Source organism: Sturnira hondurensis, unplaced genomic scaffold (genome assembly GCF_014824575.4).
Source record: "Sturnira hondurensis isolate 20B ecotype Veracruz unplaced genomic scaffold, ASM1482457v3 Scaffold0016663, whole genome shotgun sequence".
Classification (NCBI taxonomy): domain Eukaryota; kingdom Metazoa; phylum Chordata; class Mammalia; order Chiroptera; family Phyllostomidae; genus Sturnira; species Sturnira hondurensis.
Window position 1 is genome coordinate 6,653,023 of NW_028089294.1, and position 23,610 is coordinate 6,676,632.

The 23,610-nt window shown below is 51.5% G+C and overlaps 1 protein-coding gene across 1 annotated transcript; it reads left to right on the plus strand.

Moving 5' to 3' along the window:
* Positions 1 to 1,369: 1,369 nt before the first annotated feature.
* On the plus strand, positions 1,370 to 5,873 carry TMEM247 (transmembrane protein 247). Its single transcript, XM_037066897.1, has 3 exons — positions 1,370 to 1,486; positions 2,182 to 2,511; positions 5,685 to 5,873. The coding sequence occupies exons 1-3, from the start codon at positions 1,370 to 1,372 to the stop codon at positions 5,871 to 5,873; spliced, it is 636 nt and encodes a 211-aa protein (XP_036922792.1).
* The last annotated feature ends 17,737 nt before the right edge of the window (positions 5,874 to 23,610 follow it).

The following is a 23,610-nucleotide window of genomic DNA, read 5'->3' on the forward strand; positions in this document are numbered from 1 at the left end:
GTAGCCAAATTAAAATGTAAAGGCAGCCCTTTCTCTTTCCGTAATACAACCCTGCCTCCAACTACCAAAAATGTTCGAGGTCATTTTCACAAAACTGAAGACAGCAAAGTGTATTCCCCGGCCCCTCGATCTCTTTGCTGGTCCCCCTCAATCCCCTCAGTGAATAACGGGGGCTGTATCAATATGCCGGAGCTGCTGTAACGAAGTACCACAGACTGGGTGGCTTAAACAACAGAAACTTATTTTCTCAAGTTCTGGAGGCTGGAAGTTTGAAATCCAGGTGTCAGCAGGGTTGGCTCCTGCTGCAGGCTGGGAGGGAAGGGTCTGTTCCAGGTCTATCTCCATTAATGTGTCCACTGGACTGAACCACGGGATGTCCAAACATGTGGTTCACTGCGTCTGGGTGTGCCACTGAGGGTGTTTCTGGATGAGATTAGCACTGGAACTGGTGGACCGAGTAAAGCCGACGGCCCTGCACAGTGTGAATGGCCATCGCCTGACTGTTCGAAGGAGAAAAAGGTGGAGGAAAGCTGAACTGGTTCCATTGGCCTGACTGCTTGAGCCACATATCGGCCTGTTCCGGGCTGTGGACTGAGACCAGCAGCCCTCCTGTTGGTTATTAGGCCGTTGGGCCTGGCTGGCTTTCAGGGGCCTCCCACTTGTAGGAAGCGAGTTGTGCCACTTCTCTGCCTCCGGAATCACAGGAGCCTTATAACAAAGCATATGAATAACACACACACACATCCTCCTACCGTTCGGGTTCTCTGGAGAACCCTGGTTCACACGAAGCCTCTCTCCTCGGTTTATAGACGGCCCTTTTCGCCCTTCTCTTCACGCCATCTTCCTCCTGTGCACGTCTGCGCCCGAATTTCCTCTTCTTGTAAGGACATCAGTTGGACTGGGTTAGAACCCTCCCTGATGACCTCATTTTAACTTCATTGCCTCTGTAAAGTCTCCATCTCCAAAGGTCTAAGGTACTGGGGGTTAAGACCTCAGCATGTGAATTGGGAGTGCGGTGGACACAATTCAGCCCATAACAGGGTTTGTGGGGCTGTTGTAGGTCATCTACATACTATTTGCATTTAAAAGAGAATCCCAAGGGAGTAGATTTCAAATGATGGGGTTCTGGGTTTCCAGTGGTGGAATTCTAGTTTTCAAGGCAGTACTTAGGGGCGGCAAGGGCCTCTCCTGCAGTTCCTAATAATGGCATTTCGAAGGCAACCCAGCCTCTGCAAAGGGGCCCTAGCAACCGGTAGAATGTGGGTTATTGTGAGGACAGGGGATTGTGATGGTGGAATCTGGTGAGGGCAAATGATAGTGCCTCGAGAGATGCCCTTCGGCCCCAATTGGCAGCATCGTGGTTTTCAGGATGCCCTCAGAGGACAGGGAGACGATGGAAGCCGGAGGAGCAGGAGAAAGCTGCCCAGCCATCCCCAAGATGGTGCCCGATGACCCCATGTCTGAAGGGAAGTCGAGGGCTGCTTTGGTAAGGGGGTGGCTGCCCTGTTGCCCTGCTCATCCCCTCACGTGAGGGAAGTGCTGTGGGAACACAGGACAGGGGCTGAGTGCTGGGAGGTTCCCCTGGCTGAGAAGAAGAGGGGTGCAGTGCGCCCCATCCCCACACTGGCACCCAGCTGCAAGCAGGGGCCAAGGCCCTTCGTAAGATCACGAGACCACTTGGCGCAGACGTGGGTCTTTCCCATCCACTTCCCCACGTGGAGCCCTTTCCTCCCACTGTGAGAGCGCCCAGCTCCTCCACAGCCCTCACTGGACCCCAGAGCTTTGGGCTCTCAGCACAGACCCTGGGTGTCTTCCTCCCATAGCTCCCAGGACAGTGGGGTGCCTAACTCTTTTCAGAGTTAGATGGAATCGGGCCGGGGAAGTAACCCCCACGGTGATTTGAAAATCACTGGGAAGACAGCCTGCTGCCTCAACTCCCCAGTGCCGCCTCTCTCTCCTTGGGGCTTCATTCCTTTGTGGCAGCTCGCCCTATCCTTCTTCTTGACTCAGTTCCTGTAAGTGCATTGCTATTGAGAACTGAGCCTCGATCTTTACAGCTCACAGCAAACGCTCGTTCAAACTCTGCAGCCCACTGAGGCCCAGGGATGTGGTAGTGCCCTGGGGTGGGCAGCACCCGCACTGACTCCTGGCCACCCCTCAACCTTGCCCTCCCTACCTCAGGAGGCAGAGCCCCCTAAGCCAGACTCTTCCTACGACTACTTGGAGGAGATGGAAATTTGTGACGACAGAGGCTGCTCAGGGCCACCTAAGTTGCCATCCCCCAAGGCTGGCCCCACCACCAAGGGCCAGGCGGGCGATGGGCCTGAACTCGCAGAGCAGCCCCTGGCCCCGGGGACCAGAGGAAGTGAGCGCAGTGCTGAGATGGAGCTGGAGAAAGTGCGCATGGAGTTTGAGCTCACGCGGCTGCAGTACCTGCACCAGGAGAGTGAGCGCCAGCGGCAGCACGAGGAGGTGATGGAGCAGCTGCGGCAGCAGGCGGCGCCCCGTCTGGTAGGTGATAGGGAAGCGGGGGAGCTCCGCAGGTCCCGCGGAGGGCCAAGGGGTGAAGGGGGCCTCCGTCTCTGAAGTCCACCCCACCTGCTGCACTGCTGCACACCTCCCTGGTCCGGAGCTGGCACTCACTGCCTTAGAGCTTCCACGCTAAGCTGAGACTTGACCCTGCCTGAGAGAGGCTCCGCATTGTCCACCCACCAGCCCCTGGCTTTCCTTCTCAGGGAAAAGTCTTCAACATTTCCTCTAGGACCGGATTTCCACCATTCTCCATTCCTCTCTGCGTTTCTTCTAAGAGATGCGGGCTTGGGCTCACCCGGCCCCCCAGCTGCAGTCTGACCAGTGGATTTGGATAAAACCACCCCCTCCCCTGACCAGGGCTGCCTTTGCTCTGCTGGATCCCTCTGCCTTGTCAGCTAACACTTAGACATCTTTTTAGCCAGAAATGGACCGTTCTCCTCTACTCTGTACTAAGTGGGGATGAGAGCACCAACTTGCGATTAACTGGGATGTGAAGTGCTCAGCACTGTAACTGGGCCATCATTAGCCTAAATAATGAAGGAGGTTATTATTTAAAGCAGTGTCCTCTGGGGTTTAACGTCAGACAGCCGGGGGTTAAAACCCTGGCTCCGCCCCATGGAAACTGCATGACTCTGAGCAAGTTGCCAATGCTCTCAGGCCTGGGTTTGCTCCTCCATAAGGCAGTGCCTGTCCCGTAGGGTCACTGCGAGGACTGAATGAGAGAAGGCGTGCAAGGCACTTTGCAGTGAGCCTGGCACATTAGGTAAGCACTCGATAAATGTTAGCTATTATCATTTTTATGTACTCATGTGACTCACTTCTTGACCCAAATGCAACAACTCGTGTTCATCATTTTTCAATTTTATTGAAGTATAATGTATGAGCTATGCTTCCCAGCTCTGAGTCATCCTCAATTCTGAGAACCCAGCCTTCTGTCTTTGTCCAAGTCGTTGCCGTAACTGCCGAGGAGGGTGTGACCTGAAGGACACGCTGCCGAAAGGTCTCCCTGCAGGTTAGCGGCGGCCCGTTAATCAGGCCCTCGTGCTCCATTTCAGCCAGTTCCCATTTCTCTGCTTTGTCCAGAAAACTACCCCGAGACGCACTGTCAGACGACTTCCCAGAATTAACATATTTTACTACCTATAGCATTTCCCCAGTGGACTGACTGGTCAGTATTTTTCTAAGAAAATGGGGTTGGTTTTGCATGATTTGCTCTCAACAAACACATTCTGGCTGCTTAGCAATTTTTTTTCTTGCTTGCAAAATACCTCCTTAATTATGCACTAAATGATTTTGCTAAGCCAAGTCAAGTTAATTGAACAGGGATTTCTAGAATCCATCTTTTCTCTCTCTCTCTCCCCCTCTTTTTAAAAATCTAGAAAAGATTTGCCTATCCCAAATATTCTGGCCCATTTCTTGATACTTTTGACATATCACAAATAAGTTCCATTTCCAAACGTGTGGTTTTACCCTCAGGATCCCGGGATGAAACCTGGTACAGGTTGAAGCCGGACACGGCAGAAAGCAGGTGTCTGTGGCACTGTGCCTTTGGCCGGCATTGCTTCCTCTCCACTCACTTCCACTTTTCAGCTTGAACACGTCCTGCCTTGCTGGATGAGGTGGAAACCCTTGCTGGAGTGTGCTATCCGCTTTCTGTCTTCTACTCAAAAGATAGGCCATCGAAAGTCTAAAAGTTCTCACAAATGCATGTTCTGTTATTAAAATCACACACAGCACCCATCAGCATTTCAGACTGAACACACATGCAGATGACAGACGGTGGCCGGAAGGCAAGTCTGTGGGCCCAGGGCCACCCAGGGTCTGCAGAGAAACATTGGGTCTGCCTGCCGCCCCCTGCACTGCACCAGCACCCAGGACTCTCTCTTGGGTCCCCAACTTCCTTGCCATTCATTCTACGGTTGGCACCACTGGAGTCAATGCCTTCCGCCTCACTTTGACTTAGTTGCCTTCACGTTTTACCAAGCGGTTTTCACAAGGCTGTGTCCCAAACCCCAGTCTCTAGTAAGAGTTCACAAAAGGGTTTGACTGAAGGCTGGGGAGCCAGCCGACTTGCTGTCTAAACTTCTCTCCAGTCTCTCTTTTTCTGGGTGGATACGTGGGTAGAATAGATTTCATTGTATTGAAAAATACCTCTGCGAGCATGTTTCCAGCTAGTTTAGGGACTCACAGTCCCTGCCATCAGCCTGCATACAAAAAAATGTGGCATGATTTTGGAAGATATTTTCAAGAAGAAACATGGGTGGTATCTTACCAGATTTTGCCTTGCTTACAAGCCGATGCTTTCTACAGTCAGAATGGGCTCTGTCAGCCTCAGTTATACAGGTCTGGAGCAGAACAACACATGGACAGAATAAGGGACAGAACCAAAGATGCGACCTGCCCCCATGTCTAAGACTCTGAGGGTTTAGGGAGGTCCCGTCATCAGCCAATCAGATTCCTACCACCTGTCCTCAGGAGAGACCAAACCTGGGCTGAAGGATCACAGACTGACCCCATGTGACATGGGCCAGGACCAAGGCAGTGCCCAAGGGACACCTGTTCCGGGACTACTGTCCAGAAAACAGGGGTTAAGTGTCAGGGCAAACCACCAGAGAACACGCCAAGGCCGGGCCTCCAGCTCTAGGACCTCAGGGACAGAGAAGACTGCCTGCCTGTGTGGCTCGGAAGCAGGGGAAACAGAGGTGAACAGAGAGGGGAAGCCTGAGTCAGGGGGACAGGAGCAGACTCAAGGAGTAAATGCCCATGAGTGCCCTCTCCGAGCCAGTGGCTTCCCTCACAATTTCTGACTTCTTGCCTCTCCCTCCTTATAATCTTGCCTCACAATTTCTTGCCTCACCTCCTTATAATCTTGTGAGGTGAGCACCGCCAGCCTGAAAACCAAAGGGTCACTGGTTCAATTCCCAGTCAGGACACATACCTGGGTTGCCGGCCAGGTCTCCAGTAAGGGGCATGCAAGAGGCAGCCACACATCGATAATTCTCTTCCTCTCTTTCTCCCTCCCTCCCTCCCCCTCTCTCTAAAAATAAACAAATAAAAATCTTAATTAAAAAAAAAAGAGCAGATTGCAACCCAGTTCTGCCTGGCACCTGTGCCCTGGTTTTGCCAGCCCCGCTGTCTTCTTTCCCCCACAGTTCTCAGGAGGCCTCCAGGACCTCCTGCACCCCCAGAACCAGTTTGCCCTGTTCCTGTACTGCTTCATCTTTATACACATAATCTACGTCACCAAGGAGATGATCTTCTTTCTCTTCTCCAAGCACTACCTGTTCTGCATCGCCGCCATTTTGCTTTGTTTGATTAAAACTTTATGGTCATATGTCTAAGTGCCTTTGTTCTCTCCATCACTGGGGACCTCCATGCTAGTGTTACTGGGACCTGACCCACATTGGCCCAAGCTGCCCTGTCTCCTCGATCCCTGGCACCTCCCCCCCCTAACGTGGTGCCTCCCCACAATCAGAACTTGATGTCAGAAACAGCTCACTGTCAACCTTTTACACCCTAGTGTGAGTGACTCCACTGGCTGGGCCTGAGCAGTGCTATACACAGTCAGTGATGCAGGCTTGGAGCTGCCCTTGGGTCACGCACAGTTCAAAAAAAGAAATACTGAAGCTCAGGGAGCCCTGGACAAGCCTGTCAGAATCTGACCGGCAATGGGTGTCCCTGGACAGTGCATGCCTGGGTGAGGCCAGGCTGCAAAATCTGGGCATCCTCCTGGGGGCACTGGGAAGAAAGAACTGATCGCCTGATTGGGCCCAGAGCAACTCAGCAAGGCTGCTCTAGCAGAAAAGTCAGAAGAGAAATAAAAGAGGCCACACAGTCCAACCCTCAAATCATACAGACTCACAGAGAGATAGAAACACACAGTAAATGGTTGTCCACAGCTGAGTTGTATGCACCTCCCCACCCCACCCCAAGTAAATGGACAACCAAAACCTAAAGAACAGACTTGAAACACCAGAGGGCTCACGGGAGGCACAAAATGGAGCTTCAGCCCTGACCGGTGTGCCTCAGTAGGTTGGCCGTAGTCCCACACACCAGGTGGTCGGTTGCAGGTTGAATTCCCGGTGGGGCACATGCCAGGATGGTGGCCCAGTCCCCAGCTGGGGGCGAGCTAGAGGCAACTGATTGATGTTTCGCACATCAATATTTCGCTTCCTCTCTCTCCCTCCCTTCCCCTCTCTCTAAAAATAAATTAATCTTTTTTTTAAATGAAGCTGCCAGGTACATATGGAACAAGAAAAAGTATTGCAACTCTCCCATCGCTAGCCCCACCCCCGCCCCATCTCCGTCACACACACCCTTAACCCACTGGCAGCTGACCCCAGCAGCCCCGCCCAGGAGCAATGGCGAGGCCCTGGCTAAGGTAGAGGAGCCTGCAGGGACAAGGCTGAAAACCGGACGAGGCTGGACAGCTGCGCGATCAGTCAAGTCTTTAGGAAGCCCTCCCCTTCCCAGGCACGGGGCTCTGTCTCAAGAGGGACAAAACAGTAAGTTTCTGCCTGGGGCTCTCTGAGTGATGCTCAGGGAAAAAGACACATGAAAAAAGACGGCCTCGCCAGGGTTCAACGTCAGGACGTTACCGGCCATCTCAGTCTGTGGTGAGTCCTCATCTCCCATTCATAGACATACCAAGCGCTATTTATAGCTCCGTGTGGAGGGTTCCTTGGAAGTAATAAAGCCACCGTTTCTCATTAAATGCCCAGTGAAAGGGTTTTCGCTATGGGTCACTGCTGACGACCATCTTATTTGATCTGGGTTTCTGGGGTGGGGTTGAGGCAAAAGAAGGAGACCAGGATATCAATTTAAAAAACAAAACAGATGTTTACCTTGTTGTAACAGACAGAATTGGGAGTTTGTAAAAAATACCAAGTGCTATAAGGTCATTTAGGTCCATCACCTGTTGCTTAGGTAAAGCCTAGGTAAAACTAGGCTTTAATACATTCGTTTTCCTTACAAATCTTCAGAGAACGCCTTAGCTAACGCTCTTGAACAGTTAGCTCCTCCTCTCACCCCCTTAGCAATGGGCATGAAATCTCCCGCTGCCATCTCCCACTGTTATTAAAGAGCCAGCAGCCTAAGATCCTTCCTCTGGGAAAATAAGAACAGCGCAGTCATAGTGCAGACCTCCCAGTTAGCGGGCAAAGCCAAAAATCAGAAGGGAGGGAGACGGAGATGCAGAGAGAAGTGAAGGATAGGAAAAGGCACAGCTGAGGAGTTACCAAGCAGGTAACGAGCCAACTCCCACACACTTCTTGAGCCCCTCCAGTGCGGCAGGCACGTCGCTAAAGGCTTTACACAGGCTCTCTTCACCAGAACCCTGGGAGGTAGGGAGGCTCAGAGGGGTTGAGTCATGTGCCCAAGACCATCCTAGGTCTCAAGTCTGACTCCCAAGTACATGGTCTCTCTACCTGACTATGCTCCCAAGATCCTGACTCAGAGGATCTCACAGCCTTGCTGGGGACAGGAGGCCATGACACCTGAAAACGTAAAGATGCTATCAGTCAGTGGTGAAGCAGATCCTGGAGCCCAGGGTGATGGGATGTCTTCTCAAAAGAGTGGTCCCCCAGGGCGGGTGAGCTCGGGGACAGGCAGAAAGGAGGCGGGAGAACTCATGTGAACTGAGATCAGGAGGGGAACGTGTAAGCTGTACTCAGGAAGAAGGAAAGGCTCGTGGTCGTTCCAGTGAATGGTGTGAACTAAGTGTAATAGGCCTGGACCATTAATTTGGAGCCCAATTTTATAGTCCTAAATGTTGGTCTGAGCAATTATGAACTCAGTCCCTTGGGAAATAGAGAATCCCTGAAAATTGTAGAGTGAGAGAGTGAGCACCCCAAAGAGGGGGGGAAGGTCCCCTTTCCCTCTCCTCTCGGAGACCATGTTCTTGCCTCGAGCTTTTCTTCCCATTTCCAGTTCAGGAACATCCTTCCTAAGGTGCCGTGTGTGAGGATTGCATTCACCATAAAAGAAACCCAGCCACAGTAGCTTAACAAAAAGGTTTATGATTCTCACATGCTGAGAAGTCCCAGGTAAGGCAGTCCATGACTGATGAAACTGCTCTAGGAAGCCATAGAAGACTCAGGCTTCTTTTTGCTCCACTATCCTTAGCACACAGCTTTCATTCTCCTCACCCCATGGCTTTCAGCCTCATGATCTCAAGATGGTGGCTGCAGCTCCAGGCATCGGGTCCACAACTCCAACTCAGAAGGGGTGGGGCGCAGGGAGGAACCACCTTTTAACAGCTTTTCAGAAAGACTCACCTAGAGACTTCTGCTTACATCTCACTGCCCAGACTGGTCCTGTGGCTGCTCCTAGCTGCAGAGCATCTGAGGTGGTAGGTGGTTTTTGTTGGTTTGTTTGTTTTGCCTGGACATTGTTGCAGAATTGAACAAAATTGGGATTCTGACAGTATAGAGGAGGGAGGGGTGGATATTGAATAAATGACTGTGCTACCATACCCTGCTTTTTTCAGGCCTGGCTCCCACCCCCCACCCCACCCCCACCCCTCCCACCTACTGAGCCAGGGTGTCCCTGAAGGCTGAGCCAGGGTCAGCGCTGAGCCAGGGTCTCCCTGGAGGCTGAGACAATGGGGTGGAGCACAGCTGCAGCCAATCTGGGCCTGGCCCACTTCTGTCTTAAGGCCTCATTCGCATACCACAGCAGAAAGATCATGGTTTTCTCTGGACTTGTGACTGGAACAGTGCTGCCTTCACCCTCCTGACCTCTGCCTGAGGCCTCATGACCTTACACAGCCAGGGCAGCAGCCTTGCCTGGGGACTTAGAAGGGCATGCCCCTCTGTGCAAAGTACCTTCAGCAAAGATGCAAGAGGAGGCAAGTCTGCCCTGGATCCTTCCTGTGTCCCAGATCCCACAGAACAAAGCCAGTGCCCCTGACATCTCGATGTCTTGCCTGGCAGCCCACTCGCATGGCCACACGGTACACCCAAGCAAGAGGGAATGGGCCGTGAGTTTCTAATCCCACCTTAGCAGCTGACTGACTGTAACAAGTCAGTTCAGCTTTCTAGGCTTCATTTGGGTGACCTATAAGTTATCTAGACTCTAACTCAGCTTTTGAAAAATGTAAAAAGAACCAAAGCCTAGGGTTGGATTTCATTGATCTGTGATGGTGTCCAGGGGGTTTGGTGGACTTGAAAGTGCCCCCCTGGTTGTAATAAGCAGCCACATTACAAAACCTAAATCCTTGCTACTTAACTGGCCATCTGAGGACCAGCTGCATCTGCATTGCCTGGGGTATCTTAGAAAGTCTGGGAAGCTCTCTGCTCCAAGTAATGTGACTCAGTTCCACCACTGCCTTGTGGCTCTTGGCTTAGAGGGTCTGCGGGAGGGAGGCTACAAGATGTCAAGGGAGGAGAGGGTAACTGAGCAGCCTCCAAGAGCCTGGGGGCCCAGCCCAGGGTGGCGGTGCATCTGGTCTCCCTCTGGGTTCCCAAGTCCTTGCTCTGGGCTTCTGAGGAGCCAAAGGAGTTTCCCCAGCGCTCCAGGGCTCATCAGAAACTTCCGAGTCTCCCCAGGCCTGTCTCTGCCTCCGTCCCTTTTTTGATCTGCCTCTGATGTGTGTAGCTTTGGGGAAATCTTGCTAATATACGTTCATTCATTATTTAAAGACTTGCCACTGTTTCTTCAGGAAGGTTAAGCATGATTAAAAGATGGGATTTTTCCACAGGGCACAGCAAAAAAGCTGGGGCTGCGCATTTTTAAGCTGTTTTGGCCAAGCCTTGTTGCATAATTTAAAGTCTGTGACTTATGTAGACTTAATTAGCCAAAGGCGCAGCAGCTGCAGGTTCATTAGTTAATATTTATTAAGTGCCCTCAGAGGGCTTGGTCGGCTTTTGAGAGGAAAGTGGAGAATCGGCTTCCCACTTGCAAATTTTCTACCCTTAAGGAGGAGGGGGTCATAGATGTTTCGGAAGGTGGACCTCTTAGTCCTCGAGGGGAACAAAGGGGTGGCATCAAAGGGCCTGGGGGCGTGGGGCAAATCCCAACGAGCGACCTTCTCCTCAGCCGAGAGTGGGTGATGTTACCGCCTCGCAGGGCTGTGGTGGCAGGTGCACACGACAAGGGGGTGCCAGCGCACTGTACATGTGAAAGGAGACAAGTCACAGGCGTTAGTGAGGATGAGCGAGGGAGGTGTGGGGATTGCCCACCTGCTGTTAGGGACTGGGAGAGGCGGAGAGGACTGGCTCCGGGATTTGTGGGGCCCAGAGCAAAAGAACGATGCAGGTGTTCAGGAATATTAAGAATTTCAAGGCACCGACAGCAGAGCCTGAAACCAAGTGTGTCCCCCTCCCAAATGCAGGGCTCCTCTCAGCTTAGGCATCCCCCCAGCACAGGGCCCTCCGATCACAGGGGTCCCCCTGAGTGTGGGGCCCGGTGCCACTGGCCTGGTGGTCTGCCCATGAGGCCAGCCCTGGGGGTGCATGAAGGAGACCCCCTGAGGTAAGGGGCTTTGGTGGTGCCTCCCAAATCCTGCCCTGAGAGGCTGTGTCTTTGGGAGGGCTAACCATCAGAGGGAGGGAGGGAGGGGAGCAGGTGCTATGCATTCTGAAAGGTGTGGGGACCACAGGAGTAGGCCCAGGGGTGGAGGATGCTGAGGCCTCCCTCCCTCCCAGGTAAAGTGGGCCCCTGCTTCACCCACCGGCTCTGGAAGCAGCACCCAAGAGAGCAGGAGGCACCTCTCTGTGTTCAGGTCACGCCCCAGGCTGGCAGCTGCTCATCACAGGGCTGGCAGAGCCTCAAGCTCTCCAACGCCTCCAGGTTCTCCTCCCTCCTGGCCTTGGCCCCTAGCCCCATTCAGCAGGTCATTTTGCTATGGGCTACCAAATCCAAAAATAAAAGAATAAAGCTCAACTTTTATCCCTACAAACCTCATTTGTATCAAATGACACAGTTACTTTGCCTCAAACTTTTCATCAAAAGGGCCTTTGTAAGGTCCTGGGACAGAAGGCAAGCCTTGGAAGCCAGCCACCAGGAAGCTGGGAAGAAAGTGCTGAGCAAGACAACTTTTGACCAAGGAGGTGGCGTGGGTAGGGTGGGGGTCTCTGCAACCCAGGAAGGGCTGGCTACAGCGACCTGCCATGCAAATAACTCTTCTTCCAGCACCCAGCTCTGCTTCAGCCAGGAGACACCAGAGCAGCTAATAATGCGACCACAGGGAGCACCCGCTGATGGGGGGCTCCATCAGGGCTCGAGGAATAAAAGAATGAACCATCCAGGGCACAAAGAGATGGAATAGGCAACCAGAGGAAGGCTCTGTGAGCTGAAGTGTTCGGTGAAGGCTTCCTGGAGAGGGAGGAAGGGCGCTCACAGCCCCTGCTGTGTGTTCAGCCTGTGCAGTGCACTGTACCCTCCTCCCTGCCCTGCCCCGCCCCTCCCCCTAAGCAGCACTGCCACCACCCTCGCTTTGCAGCTGAGAAAGCAGCAGACTCAGAGAGGTTCAGGCGTGGCCCGAGCCTCCTCAGTGGGAAGGTGGCAGAGACCAAGTGTGGCAAGGAGCTGGAAGCTGATTTGAAGGAAACACTACAACACACAGATGATGTATTACAGAATTGTACGCCTGAAACCTGTATCATTTTATTCACCAACGTCACACCAATAAGTTCAATTTTTAAAATAAATAATAAGAAAGAAAGAAATGTATGTCTCATATGCTTGGGTTTGTGGATGAGGATTCAGAGCTGCTTTGATAACGCAGGCGAAGAATGCTGTTGCTTTATTTCAAATAGTTGTGCAGCCCCACTGTGTCCCTCCACGTGGGTATGCCTCGAGGTGGCAGATTCAAAGGTGTTTGACTTAAAAATCTACCCTTTTATTCTGCCTATTCTCTCACTGCCTCCCACCAAAGGCTGTGGAGGGACATGCCTTTCAAAGGAGACGAGGATGTAAGTCCTCACTCGTGAGCCCAACCCATTTGACACCCCGACCCTTTTCTTGAGAAGTAAGCAGGAGATCCATACTCAGAGCCCCAGGGAAGCTTCCTCCCGGATCCCACTCAACACCCTCTACTTTGTCCCTCAAGTCGGGTGAGCTGTCTGTACCCCGCCTGGGGGCTCGTTCCTCTTAAATCGGCCATGCCTAGCTCTCTCTCCGTAGCCCAGGGTGCTACGGCAGGTGTAGGAAAGAAGAGGAAGGTGGTCAGACCCAGCGAGAAATCTCACAGTGCCAGGTCACTAACTTTCGCTCCCAGGCAATTTCCATATCCTCACAGACACAGATGCCCTGGTCTCAGTGCCGCCCCCGTGGGCTCTGAGACCACCATGTGCTTTGACTGGAAGGCCCTGGAAGCAGAGCAAAGTGGTAAAAAGCTTGCCAGCTATCAGACACCAGGCTAACTCCGAGGAACTCCAGGAGACTGTCCTAAGCAAAGCACACTGGACCTAACGAGAGTCTGCAGGCCCACCAGCTCTCAGCCTCTGAACTTGAGCTACAGTTTCCCTTGCAATAGAGTCTGTTTCACTCAGAGACCTGCTGGGGGATTTCTGTAAACAGAAAACACTGCCAGTACGGAAATAGAACGTGATTCACTCGACCACAGGGTTTAAGCACAGAAGCAGCAGTAATGGATTCTTCCCTTCACACATTGCCTCACCTTGAGGTGTTTCAAGAGGCAGACAGACCTCTTAATTTCAAATCAGGTTAGAGTGGCAAAAATCTAATTTGCATATACAACTTCTTGAAGAAAGGTGGGAATTTGGCCCGAGCCTGGACTAGGATTAAAGAAGGGGCCTGGAAGCCAAGAAATGCGGAGGGAAGAGTGTGTTGGGGTGGAGGGCAGAGCTGGGCGCCCAGGCTGAGTTATGTAGAAGGAGGCTGGCAACAGCTTTATGAAGTTTATCAGACAGAGCAGGGGGGCCTAGGGACCAGAAACAGCCAGGGATGGGAACAGGAGGAGCAGGAAGCATCGTTAGTTGCCATGGTGATAAAGGAATAAGGAAAGGGGGAGAAAGAGTGAGGGGGGATATCAGAGAAGAGCTATGTTGTGCTGCTGTCTACAAACAGCTCTCTCCTCTCTCCCAGACAATGTGTCTGTGACTCCCTGGCCCCTCTGATGCCTCCCCCGCCGGACTCAGCTCATCCCTGACATGCATGAACTACTGTGAAATGATATCAAGGACATTTACATCCTAAACGTGAGTAGGCTGGGTGGGTACCTACTGACTGGGCCTCTGGGTAACTAAGATGAGGGCCATCTGCACAGTGGAATGTTATTTGGCAATGAAAGGACTGAAGCACTGATACCTGCTACAACACAGAGGAGCCTTGAAAACACTACACTAAGTGAAAGAAGCCAATCACAAAGGACCATATGTTAGGATGAGTCCTCTTATATGAAATGTCCAAAATGGGCAAATCTATAGAGACAGAAAGTAGATCAGTGATTGCCTAGGGCTAGAGGGATTTGGAGGTGACAACTAAGGGCCAGGGTTTCCTTTGGGGGGATAAACTGTTCTGAAATTCTGATGATGGTTACACAACTCTGAATATACACTTCAAATGGGTGAATGAATTATGGGGTTATGAATTATATCTAAAAAAAGACTTTGAGGTTCCTGCCCATCTGCGTGTGGTGGGGGTAAGGGGGGGGTTGGCCCCCAGAAGGCCTAGGGCCCACTGTGTAGCTGCTGCTACTCTGGGACTGCAGTTCTGCCCTTAGGCCTGATAAGAGGGTCATCATGCAGGGCTGGCACTTTAAGAGGGCTCCACCCTAACTCTTCTCTGGTCTTTCCCTCCCTCCTGGGGTAAGGACTCTGTGAGACCAAGAGGACGCATCCGCCAGGCTCATACCTTCTTCCTAGACCCTGGGTATACAGGACCCAGGAAAACCTGGTTCAAAAGGTCCCAACCCTGTTTCTAGAGCCTGCGGGCCCCTTCCTTGAGTTCATCCTCCCCAAGGTAGGTCAACTAACTGGATGGTGACAATACAAGAGGTGGGATCGGAACTGGATACGGAGGCCGGGACACCCTTAAAGGGTGAGGCAGAGCTGGGGGAGAGAAGAAGGGGCGGGCCGTGTGTCATGAGTATAACAGGATCAGGTGAAGTCTGGGGCCAGCTCTCCTCTCGATCACCACATTCTGGCATGGTGCTGTAAGGACTCCAGAGATTCTCAATTCAGCTTGAACTTCCAGGTCATTATGAAGACATTTTTTTCAAGATAGAAGCCCAGAATGTTGAACAATTTGTTAGCCAGCTTTGAGGTCTAAGATATTTAGACACATGGTTTGTGAACCTTTATTCGTCCTCATGCTCTGGACCCCTGCAAACAGAAACATCTGACCTGCTGGGAGATGCTGCATTTAAGAGAGAAATCTGAGAGCTTTTCTCTCTGATGCATCCTGGTGTGGGCTTTGCTCAGGCTGCATCTGCGGATTTAGGAAACACAGTTCCTCATTCCCAGCTAAAGAGAGAGCTGACACATGCCTGCCCACAGCCTTCAAATCTAATGATTTCTCACAGTGTTTTCTCAGCTGAGCCCAGGGCTTACGCATGTGGTGAGGTGCAGGCTGAAGACGGGTGGTAGTGTAAGCCACACCAAGGAATTCTGTGTCTGTCTGGCTCCCTTGTCTTTTGTTTTGTTGTGTTACGATATAATGTAAGAGTCCGATTGGCAAGAAGTTCTAACAGGGGTGTCCAACCTTTTGGCATCTTTGGGCCACACTGGGAGAAGAAGAGTTGTCCTGGGCCACACATTAAATACACTGCAACACAAAATCACCAAAAAAAAATTCTCATAATGTTTCAAGCAAATTTAGGATTTTGTGTCGGGCCGCAGGGTGGACGCCCCTGTCAGCAGAAGCTCAGGAGGAACATCTTTGAGAAGGGCTAGCGCAGGCCAGAGAGTATTGCTCATCTTTCTTCTCCAACTTCAGGACATCCCAGATCCGTGGGGGGTCCTGTGGTCTAGCCCCGGAGGTAGGGGCCCGCAAGACACAAGGTCTCTGTCCTCCAAGAAGTCACCCTCTGGTTAAGAAAGTAATATTGACACTGAAGTCATTAATAAAACACATTGTAAAAAATATATATATATCAGCCCTGGCTGGTGTAGGTCAGTGGATTAAGCATTGGGCCTGCGAACCAAACAACTGCTGTTCGATTCCCAGTCAGGGCACATGCCTGGGTTGCAGGCCAGTTCCCAACAGGGGATGCACGAGAGGCAACCATACACTGATATCTTTCTCCCTCTCTCCATCCCTTCCCCTCTAAAGATAAATAAATGAAATCTTAATATATATGTATATAATTTAGGGTACAACATAAAGTCTTTTCAAGACTAGAGAGCATCTGGTCCAGAGGGCCTCCTTGGCACTACAGACATTTTGGAGCAGATAATTCTTTGCTTGGGCACTGGGAGGGGCACTGTCCTGTGTAACGTAGGATGTTTAGCAGCATCTCTGGTGTCTACCCACCAGATACCACTGTCAGCCTCCTTGTCCTAGTTGTGACAACAAAAATGTCTCCAGACACTGCCAAACATCCCCTGGGGGTCAAAATTGCCCTCTGTGGAGAGCCACAGCTTCCCACCATTTCCAGTGTAATCAGCAGGCAGAGACTGACTGCCCTACAGGAAGCCAGGGAGGGGGGATGACTGTGGGCTGGAGGAGCCCAGGGCTTGGAGGAGGAGGTAGCACCCAACTGGGCCTCTGGGGACGGGTGAGATGTGGCTAATCTAGCCGGAAGCCTAGACAGGGAAAAGAGTGAGCTGAGAGGTGGAGAGGTGGATCCCAGCAGCTCACCTGCCGTGGTCCCAGCTGTGCAATGGCCCGAGGGGGCGCAGCTGAGGGCACAAGAGGGAGCCGAGATGCAGCGCCCCCTCCCTGGCTAAGCCGTGCCCCAGGCACTGAGCTGTGTCTGTCCAGAGGAGAGGGAGGCTTTTTCTTGGTACAAAGGTGTCTTGTGCTCCACACCTCATAGGCTCCTGGTGCTGCATCGGCCCAGAGAAGGTCTCTTTCTAATGACACAAAGGCACCACAGAAGCCAGCAGAGGCCCCATCGGAGGAGCACGTCTTGAGATAGAGAGGAGAGGCAAACGAGCCAAGGGTCAGCACTCTGCCAGGGTCTGATGGGACTCTAGTTCCCTCCAGCCCCAGTTGGCCCCACTAGGTTCCTTTCCACTCTGACCCGTCCATGGGCACCCACCCCACCCCGCTGCACATACACACACAAAGGCCCCACGTGGAAGAATGAGAAGAAAGTTCATTCAAGCACCCAAAGCAGGTTGAACCAAAAGGAGAAGGAAGGCTCTGAGAGAAGAGTCTGGACCAGGAGACAGGCAGCATCCAGTGAACCAGGGGTTCAGATCACTGTTGCTCTGCCCCCTCAGTGGAAAGGCCCTACACAGAGCTGGTCACTCCCCAGGGATGTCACCTCTGCCTGGAGAGCCTTCCCTCCTACCAAAGGACCCCCAGAACCTGTAGAAACCCCACACCCCTTTACCTTCCCTTCCTTTCTTCGTCGATCCAGCAACAGGCTAGATCAAACTAGGGTACGGATACCCCTGGGGATGCGGGGATGCGTGTAGACTCTCCAAAGGACACCTGTTTTGTGTGGGTCTCTTGAAGAGCCTCACACTACAAGTCCCTACTGCTCCAAGCGCTCTCCCACACAGGCATCCTGTCTGACCAGGGCTGCTGCTGGTTCTCCTGCACACCTCCCTCTCACGGTCACCTTCCTCCCGCTTCCCAGGGGAAAGGCACCCTGTAACTCACCCTAAATCCTACCACGATGCACTGATGCGGGGCGGGGGGGGGGGGGGGGGGGGGGGGGGGGGGGGGCGTNGGGGCGTGGGATGCCCAGTGAACAAAGGGACTAACTCAATCCCAGTATCCACATTGGAAAAAAGGAGGGACTAATGACTGGGCAAATCACCTAGCTGCCAATTCCCTGCTATTTGAATTCAAAGTGAAGGAGAATCTCTTCCACTTGTCAACAGATGGATTTTTAATGATCCACTCACGAGCTTTGGCGTCCAGCTGAAAAGGAGTTTGTAAAACTGAGCAACATCACTCTAACAAAACTCCTTGCGTCCCTTTGTACTTAGGTGTGTTAAAAGGGTTCTGGGCTCAGCTCCTCTATCTAGCAAAGATAAATAAAGTAAAGTAAAACGGAAATGGAGTGCTGACCCCTGACCCCTTCTAGCAATGAGTAATAGCCATTCGAGGATGTATGAACTAATTAGTGTGGGAGGAAAAAAATAGCTTCATCTCATTAAGAGATGCAATCCCCAACTAAGCTTTCTTTTTTTATGCTTCCTTAGTATCTATTACAATTTCTAATAGCATTTGTTTTGATTAATTGTGTGCTAGTCGTCACAGTGCAGATCCACACAAGATTTTCTCTAACATTTAGAGCCTATGGTCGCAGGAAATTTAAAAAATAAATTCATTTTATATACACAGCTCTGTTGGAGAGATGTGTGATAAGGTGATACATAAACGACCCTCAGTCATAAAAATATTTTGAATGAAAATATAAATTCAAGGAGAAAAATGAGATGAAAATTTTTTTCACATTTAAGAAAGAACTTAATGCATTTTTAAAGGGTGGTCGTGGGTACCCCATCACTATAGTTTTTCATTTAGAAATGTTTTTCAGAATACTAAAACGGTTTTATTTTTAAATGTCAATATTTGCATATACCAGAAAGCACTGCCTATGTAAGTATTTACGCTATGAAAAAATGTTGAATGTTTGCTTCTAAAACTGTGCAAAGAGGTACATAGATTTTCAAAATTCTTTCAGGAGTTTGCGAGAAAAATGTTCAGAGTACCAGGGCCACTGAGCCTGGCTCTTGCCTGCAAGGGGAGCATACAGGCCATCAACGTGAAATCAACAGCTTTGAATACTCCCTAACTCTCGGGAGGCCCGCGGGCACCCTTAGAGAGGGAGGAGGACTTTCACTGGTGCCTGGGTGGTGGGAAATGGGCCAAGGGGCACCCCCTGCACCCTATCAATACTTCCCTCTGGTCTTTTTTGCTTTCCTGTTTTATTTTAAGCATTCCTCTGAAATCCCATGCCCCATCATCAGGTCTGTGTGAAATCTGTTTTGCGTTTTCCCAAGCTGCCTCAAATCCTTCCTCTCTTCCGGAAGCTTTCTGCGCCCACGGTGCCCCCACACCCCCACCCCAAGCCCAGCCTTGTGGTGGCAGTCTAATACCCCTTTTACTACCTGGCACCACTGTTTTCTCCGGTTTTCTGTTGCTTTTCACTAGTCCTCACTCCCCAGCTAGGCCCAAGTTTTCTCTTCTGTCTCCACGTCTTTTTTCTCAGCGGTAAGAAACATGTAGATAATAATCAAGTGAGATGAAATTTGCAGAGTTGGGCACCAAGCCTGGCCTGCAGCCAGAACTGGGCACCCAACTGCAATCAGCAAATACTTGCTAATAATGCAATTAAATTTTCTCCCTGGCCAGAGGCTGAAGAAGTCTGGCCCTTCTAGCATCCCCCTTCTTCTTCGCCCAGGAAACCGAGGACAGTTACCAACTCCCCAGGTCTCCTGTCGGTAACTTGCTAACTAAGAGCGAGGAAAACTCCCTCCTCCCTCCTGCTGCCACTGCTGGGTCCGCTGGGGGGGGAGGGAAGCCGAGAGCTATGAGGTCATGCTCGGGTCACGTGACCGCTGCCGCATCTGTCAACTGTGGTACAATCGCTGTGACAGTCAGGGCTTGTGACTTTCAAACCGGTATCTCTCCCTCCTCCCTCTCCGGTGCGCTGGCCCCTTTCGCTCCAAGGCACCGTCTCAAAAGTCTAGGACCCTGAAGGGTATGGCTCCAAACGCTACAACTTAAGGCCTGGGAACCAGAGAAAGAAGTGGAGAGGGGAGAAAAGGTCCAAGATTGCACTTCTTGCTGCTACAGTCTGAGCACCGCACTTAAGTGCAGGTTCTTTTAAATACTTTTTGCCAACCCAATTTGGCATATGTATTAGAGTCTTTTAAAAGTCGTCATACTCTTTAACCCATTAGTTCCAGTTCTGGGATGCTCACCTATGGGAATAATCTAAACTGGGGCAAAGGTTTAGGTACACCCCCAGCCATACGATTACTAGTGGGTTAAATTTTCTTTACACTATTCTGCATCTTTTAAGTTGTTCTGCAATGTGTGTGCATGAATTTAACAAATAGACAAAATATTATGTACAGATAAATTCCACTCAAAAGCCATGCCCCAATTACAGCATTATTATTTATTATAATGAAAACTTGAAAGTAGCTCAAATATCAATTGCTGGGTGAACGGTTAAATCAATTATAAAACATAACAGGTGCAATAATTTGCAGGCATTGAAAATGAAGGTAACTGAGACCAAGTAATACAATTCTGTGAAAGATCAGGATATCAAATGGTAAGGCTCTTATGCATCATTATTTGAGGATACCACTGTGAAATCTGCAGGAAAGCAGAAAACGGGAACTGTATCAGGATGGTAACATTATGTGTGATTTTTAAAACTTTTTTGAACTTCTAGATGTTTTTCTATTTCTTGTATAATAAAAATATTTTCATGGACTTACGGCTCAGTTCTCCAAACTGGCAGGAAACACACGGGGATCTGTTTCCCCCTTTCTGTTTGATCTCATTTCACGTTGAAGCACCCCAATGAGAACAGGCTTTTTCTCTCCCATTTGACTGAGGAGAAAGCTGAGGCAAAGAGAGGGTAAGTGAGTTTCTTGGAGTAAACTAGCAAATAAATGGCACCCCTGGGACCAGAATCTCCCACCCCAGGACTCTGGCCTATGAACTGCACCCGTCCTTGTGTAAATGGCCGCAGAGCGCCGCCTGAAGAATACAGCTGCTGTTACTAAGACCCCAAACTCTGAGATCCGAGTGTGGCCTCTGTCCAGTGGGTGAGAGCCTGGAAGCAAGAATCATAGCCTACGCATGCTCTCTGTCTCCAGGGTGGGAACACCGAATGCCGAAGGCTTTCTCCATTCACCCTCCAAACCCTCCACCCACACCCACACACACAGCCTGCCTTGTCCCCAGAGTAGGCTCCCGGGAAACATGCCTTGCCCAGGGCTGAAGAGAGGGTCAGAGGATTTTCAGTTTATCCTCCCCCCGTCCGTTTAGAATACAGCCCTGCTCAGAACCTTCATTAGAGGAACTGGGACCCCATAGGCCAGCAGGTGTCAAAGGCCAGTTGCAAACCAGGTGGGCACCAGAGAAGCAAACCTGGAAAGAGAGATCAGAAGAGGTCAAGAGTCAGCAACAGTGGGTGAAGTTGGCAGTGGAGAGCTGGGAAACTTGGGTGCCCCCGAGAACTTGGTCAGCAGGCCCTGATCCTTCACCTAATGGACAAAGTGTGAACTGCCAGGGCCGTACAACAGCCAGAGAGAGTGGGAGTGGGCCCAATCCAAAGCCCCAGGGAATCGGTCAAAGGTCAGGCCAGGACCCCACAGAACCAGGCTCCATCATCCGTTCAACATACCTAGTGCCATTCCTCCTTACCAGGTCTTTCTGTTCTCACCGGGCCAGAGCCAGAACCCAATCTCCTGTTCCACCCGCCTTGGAGATCAAGAGACCCCATAGTTCCTGGTGGGAAAAATCTGGGAAGTCACCAGCAGGGAGCAAGCTCCCTCTCCAGGGAGGTAAGTGCAAACTCCAAAGCACAAGAAACGAACCAGTGGGCTGAGTCCAAGGATGTGCCCAAGTCCGAGTATTCCAGATCCTGGTGGGGAAAGGTTCCAGAAGGCAGGAGGGTCAGGAGGAGGCAGCCCTTGAGTGGTCCGGACGGAGGGGCCTGCTCTAAAGAGCTGAGAGAAACCAAAAGGTTCCAAGGTTAGGGTAATGTCACAGAAAGGTAAGAGGGGAGCTAAGCCTAGGTTTACCAATCCCAAAGGCAGGGCGAGCCCCTAATAAGGAGAAAGGGAGGTGGGAGGGCTTAGACGGGGTGATGTCTGTAAACAGTGCATTTGAGCGTCTGTTCCCACCTGGGAGTGGAAACCATGGAATGCCTGAATGTCAGCAGTTCCTGCTACTGGAGATAAAGTGAAGCTAATCATATTTCCTCTAAGAAAAGGGATGTCATTGGCCCCAAATGCTATTTACAGGGGCTTTTCTGGGGTGGTGGTGGGGAGTGTTGCCTATAAAGAGACTTGTGCATTTGCTGAGCTGGCTGACGGCAGGCCAATTTGCTCTGCTATTTCTGTGGGATCAGTGTGGTTTCTTTGGGCCAAGAAAGCGGGTGGGGCGAGTGCTGCACGGAGGACCTGGCAGAGAAGCTGGTACATTTTACACAGGAAGATGAGGTCATGCCCCTTTCATGCTTGCAAGCTCTCAATGGCTTTCTGCTACACGTAGAATAGATGTAAACTCCTCAAGTGTCATCCCCAAGACCTGTGTGATCTGGCCCTGCCCCTTCCCTGTCCCCTTCACTCCCTGAGTGAAGCTCCACCGGCCTCCTCTCTGCTCCTCAAACCCACGTAGCTCTTTCTGTCTTGGTGCCTCAGTGTGGTTCCTTCCACCCAGAATGCCCTCCCCTTTTGCCCACTCCCACCCTCCTTCTCTGCTGTCTGCTTGGCCAGCTCCTTCCCAGCCCTTAAATTCACAAGGCCCTACTTGAGCGGGGGTCAGGGAAGCCTCACTGCCCCAGCCCTTGACTTTTCCACAGCACTGAGATCAACCCGAAGTCACCAGCTGTCTCCTTGTTCCGTGTCGCCTTCCCAGGCCTGGCGCCTCCAGCCACCGCCACCCTGCCCATCCACATTAGAATGTTCCTTTGTGAGAGCCGGGCCCTTTGCTGGCCTGTTCACTGCAAGGGATGCAAAGTCTGGCAGAGGGCCTGACATTTGGTAACCACTCAATAAATGTTTGTGGAATGAATGAATGAGTAAATGAATCAGAGGTCTGCCGATTGGAATTGAACCAAGTGAAAACCCAGGGCTCAAATGCCAAACTAGGAAAGCTAAGAATCTTCAAAGCCTTCAAAATCTCTCCTGTTCCCCTTCCTCCCACCGAGCCCCAGTGCAGCTCGCTTCCCCTTTCTCCTCTTCTCCCTTCCTCCGCCCTTCCTTTCTCTTCTGCAGAGCTCTCCCCACCCCGCCCCCACCCACCGCACCTGCTCTGAGCCCGCTCTGGGCTAGTGTGCCACCTTCCTACACACCCTGCTCCCCAACATGTACCCCATTCCCTGGCCTCCCACAGGATTCCGGTCTTGTCCTAGGCCCCCTCAAGTCACATCCCTTGTTCAGTCATCCACTGGCACCCCCTCTCTGTGGGCCTTCATTATGACCAAGGCCTGAGGCTGGAACATCCTTGGGAAAGGAGAACGAAGGAAATCTCCAAGGATCCAGCTATGGCCATGCGTTTGCTAACGTCTCTGTCCTACAGGGAGCCGAAGTTCCGGAGCTTCTATACAGTAATTTTTCATAAAATGAAACACAATAACACTGTCTTTTCAGGTTTTTTCTTTGTAGTCCCGAGTCTTGTTAGGTGATTATGACCCGAACTCTGTGTCCTTGCTTCCTTTGAGCTTCGGATTCAAGCAAACCTTTGGCTCTCAAGATCCCTTTGAGTTCTTAACATTCTGGAACCGCCAGGGTGTGAATCCACTGAGGTCTGTAGCGGCCAGGATGAGTTGACCATCACCCTCTGTGGGCACGTGTCCCAGTGACAGAAGAATGTGCTCAATTCCATCATCCCAAGGGTGTGTGGGAGGGTGTGGCGACTGGGCCGAGTGTCTGCCAGGACTGTCTGTCAGAGCTGCGTCTGGAGAGAGAGAAGTGGAGTAGCCTGCCTCCCGTGGAAGGGCCGCTGTCCTGGAGGAAAAGGCCACTGGGTGAGCTGTGAGCCAGTGCAGGAAAGTCCTGGACGCTATGAGGCAGGGAGGGTTGATGGTGCTTTAGAACCGTTTAGAAAATTGGGGTGGGAGGGCTCCATTCCTTCCCAGTACTGTCAGTAACAGGCGTGATTTCAGGATGAGGTCATGATTTGGAAGGGCTAGGAAGGGGCAGACTTGAACAATTTCCCCCAGAGAGCTCCTCGAAGGGCTGCACTTTGGCCCAGAGTAGATCTGCTGACCCACTTCTGGAGGTCTTGGGACCCCAGGGACAG

What these genes read in the sequence shown, in the direction of transcription:
- TMEM247 (XM_037066897.1), top strand. Translation starts at nt 1,370, where the DNA reads ATGCCCTCAGAGGACAGGGAGACGATGGAAGCCGGAGGAGCAGGAGAA. An exon ending in GGAAGTCGAGGGCTGCTTTG is followed by an intron (nt 1,487 to 2,181) that starts GTAAGGGGGTGG and finishes TCCCTACCTCAG; the next exon opens with GAGGCAGAGCCCCCTAAGCC. An exon ending in AGCAGGCGGCGCCCCGTCTG is followed by an intron (nt 2,512 to 5,684) that starts GTAGGTGATAGG and finishes TTTCCCCCACAG; the next exon opens with TTCTCAGGAGGCCTCCAGGA.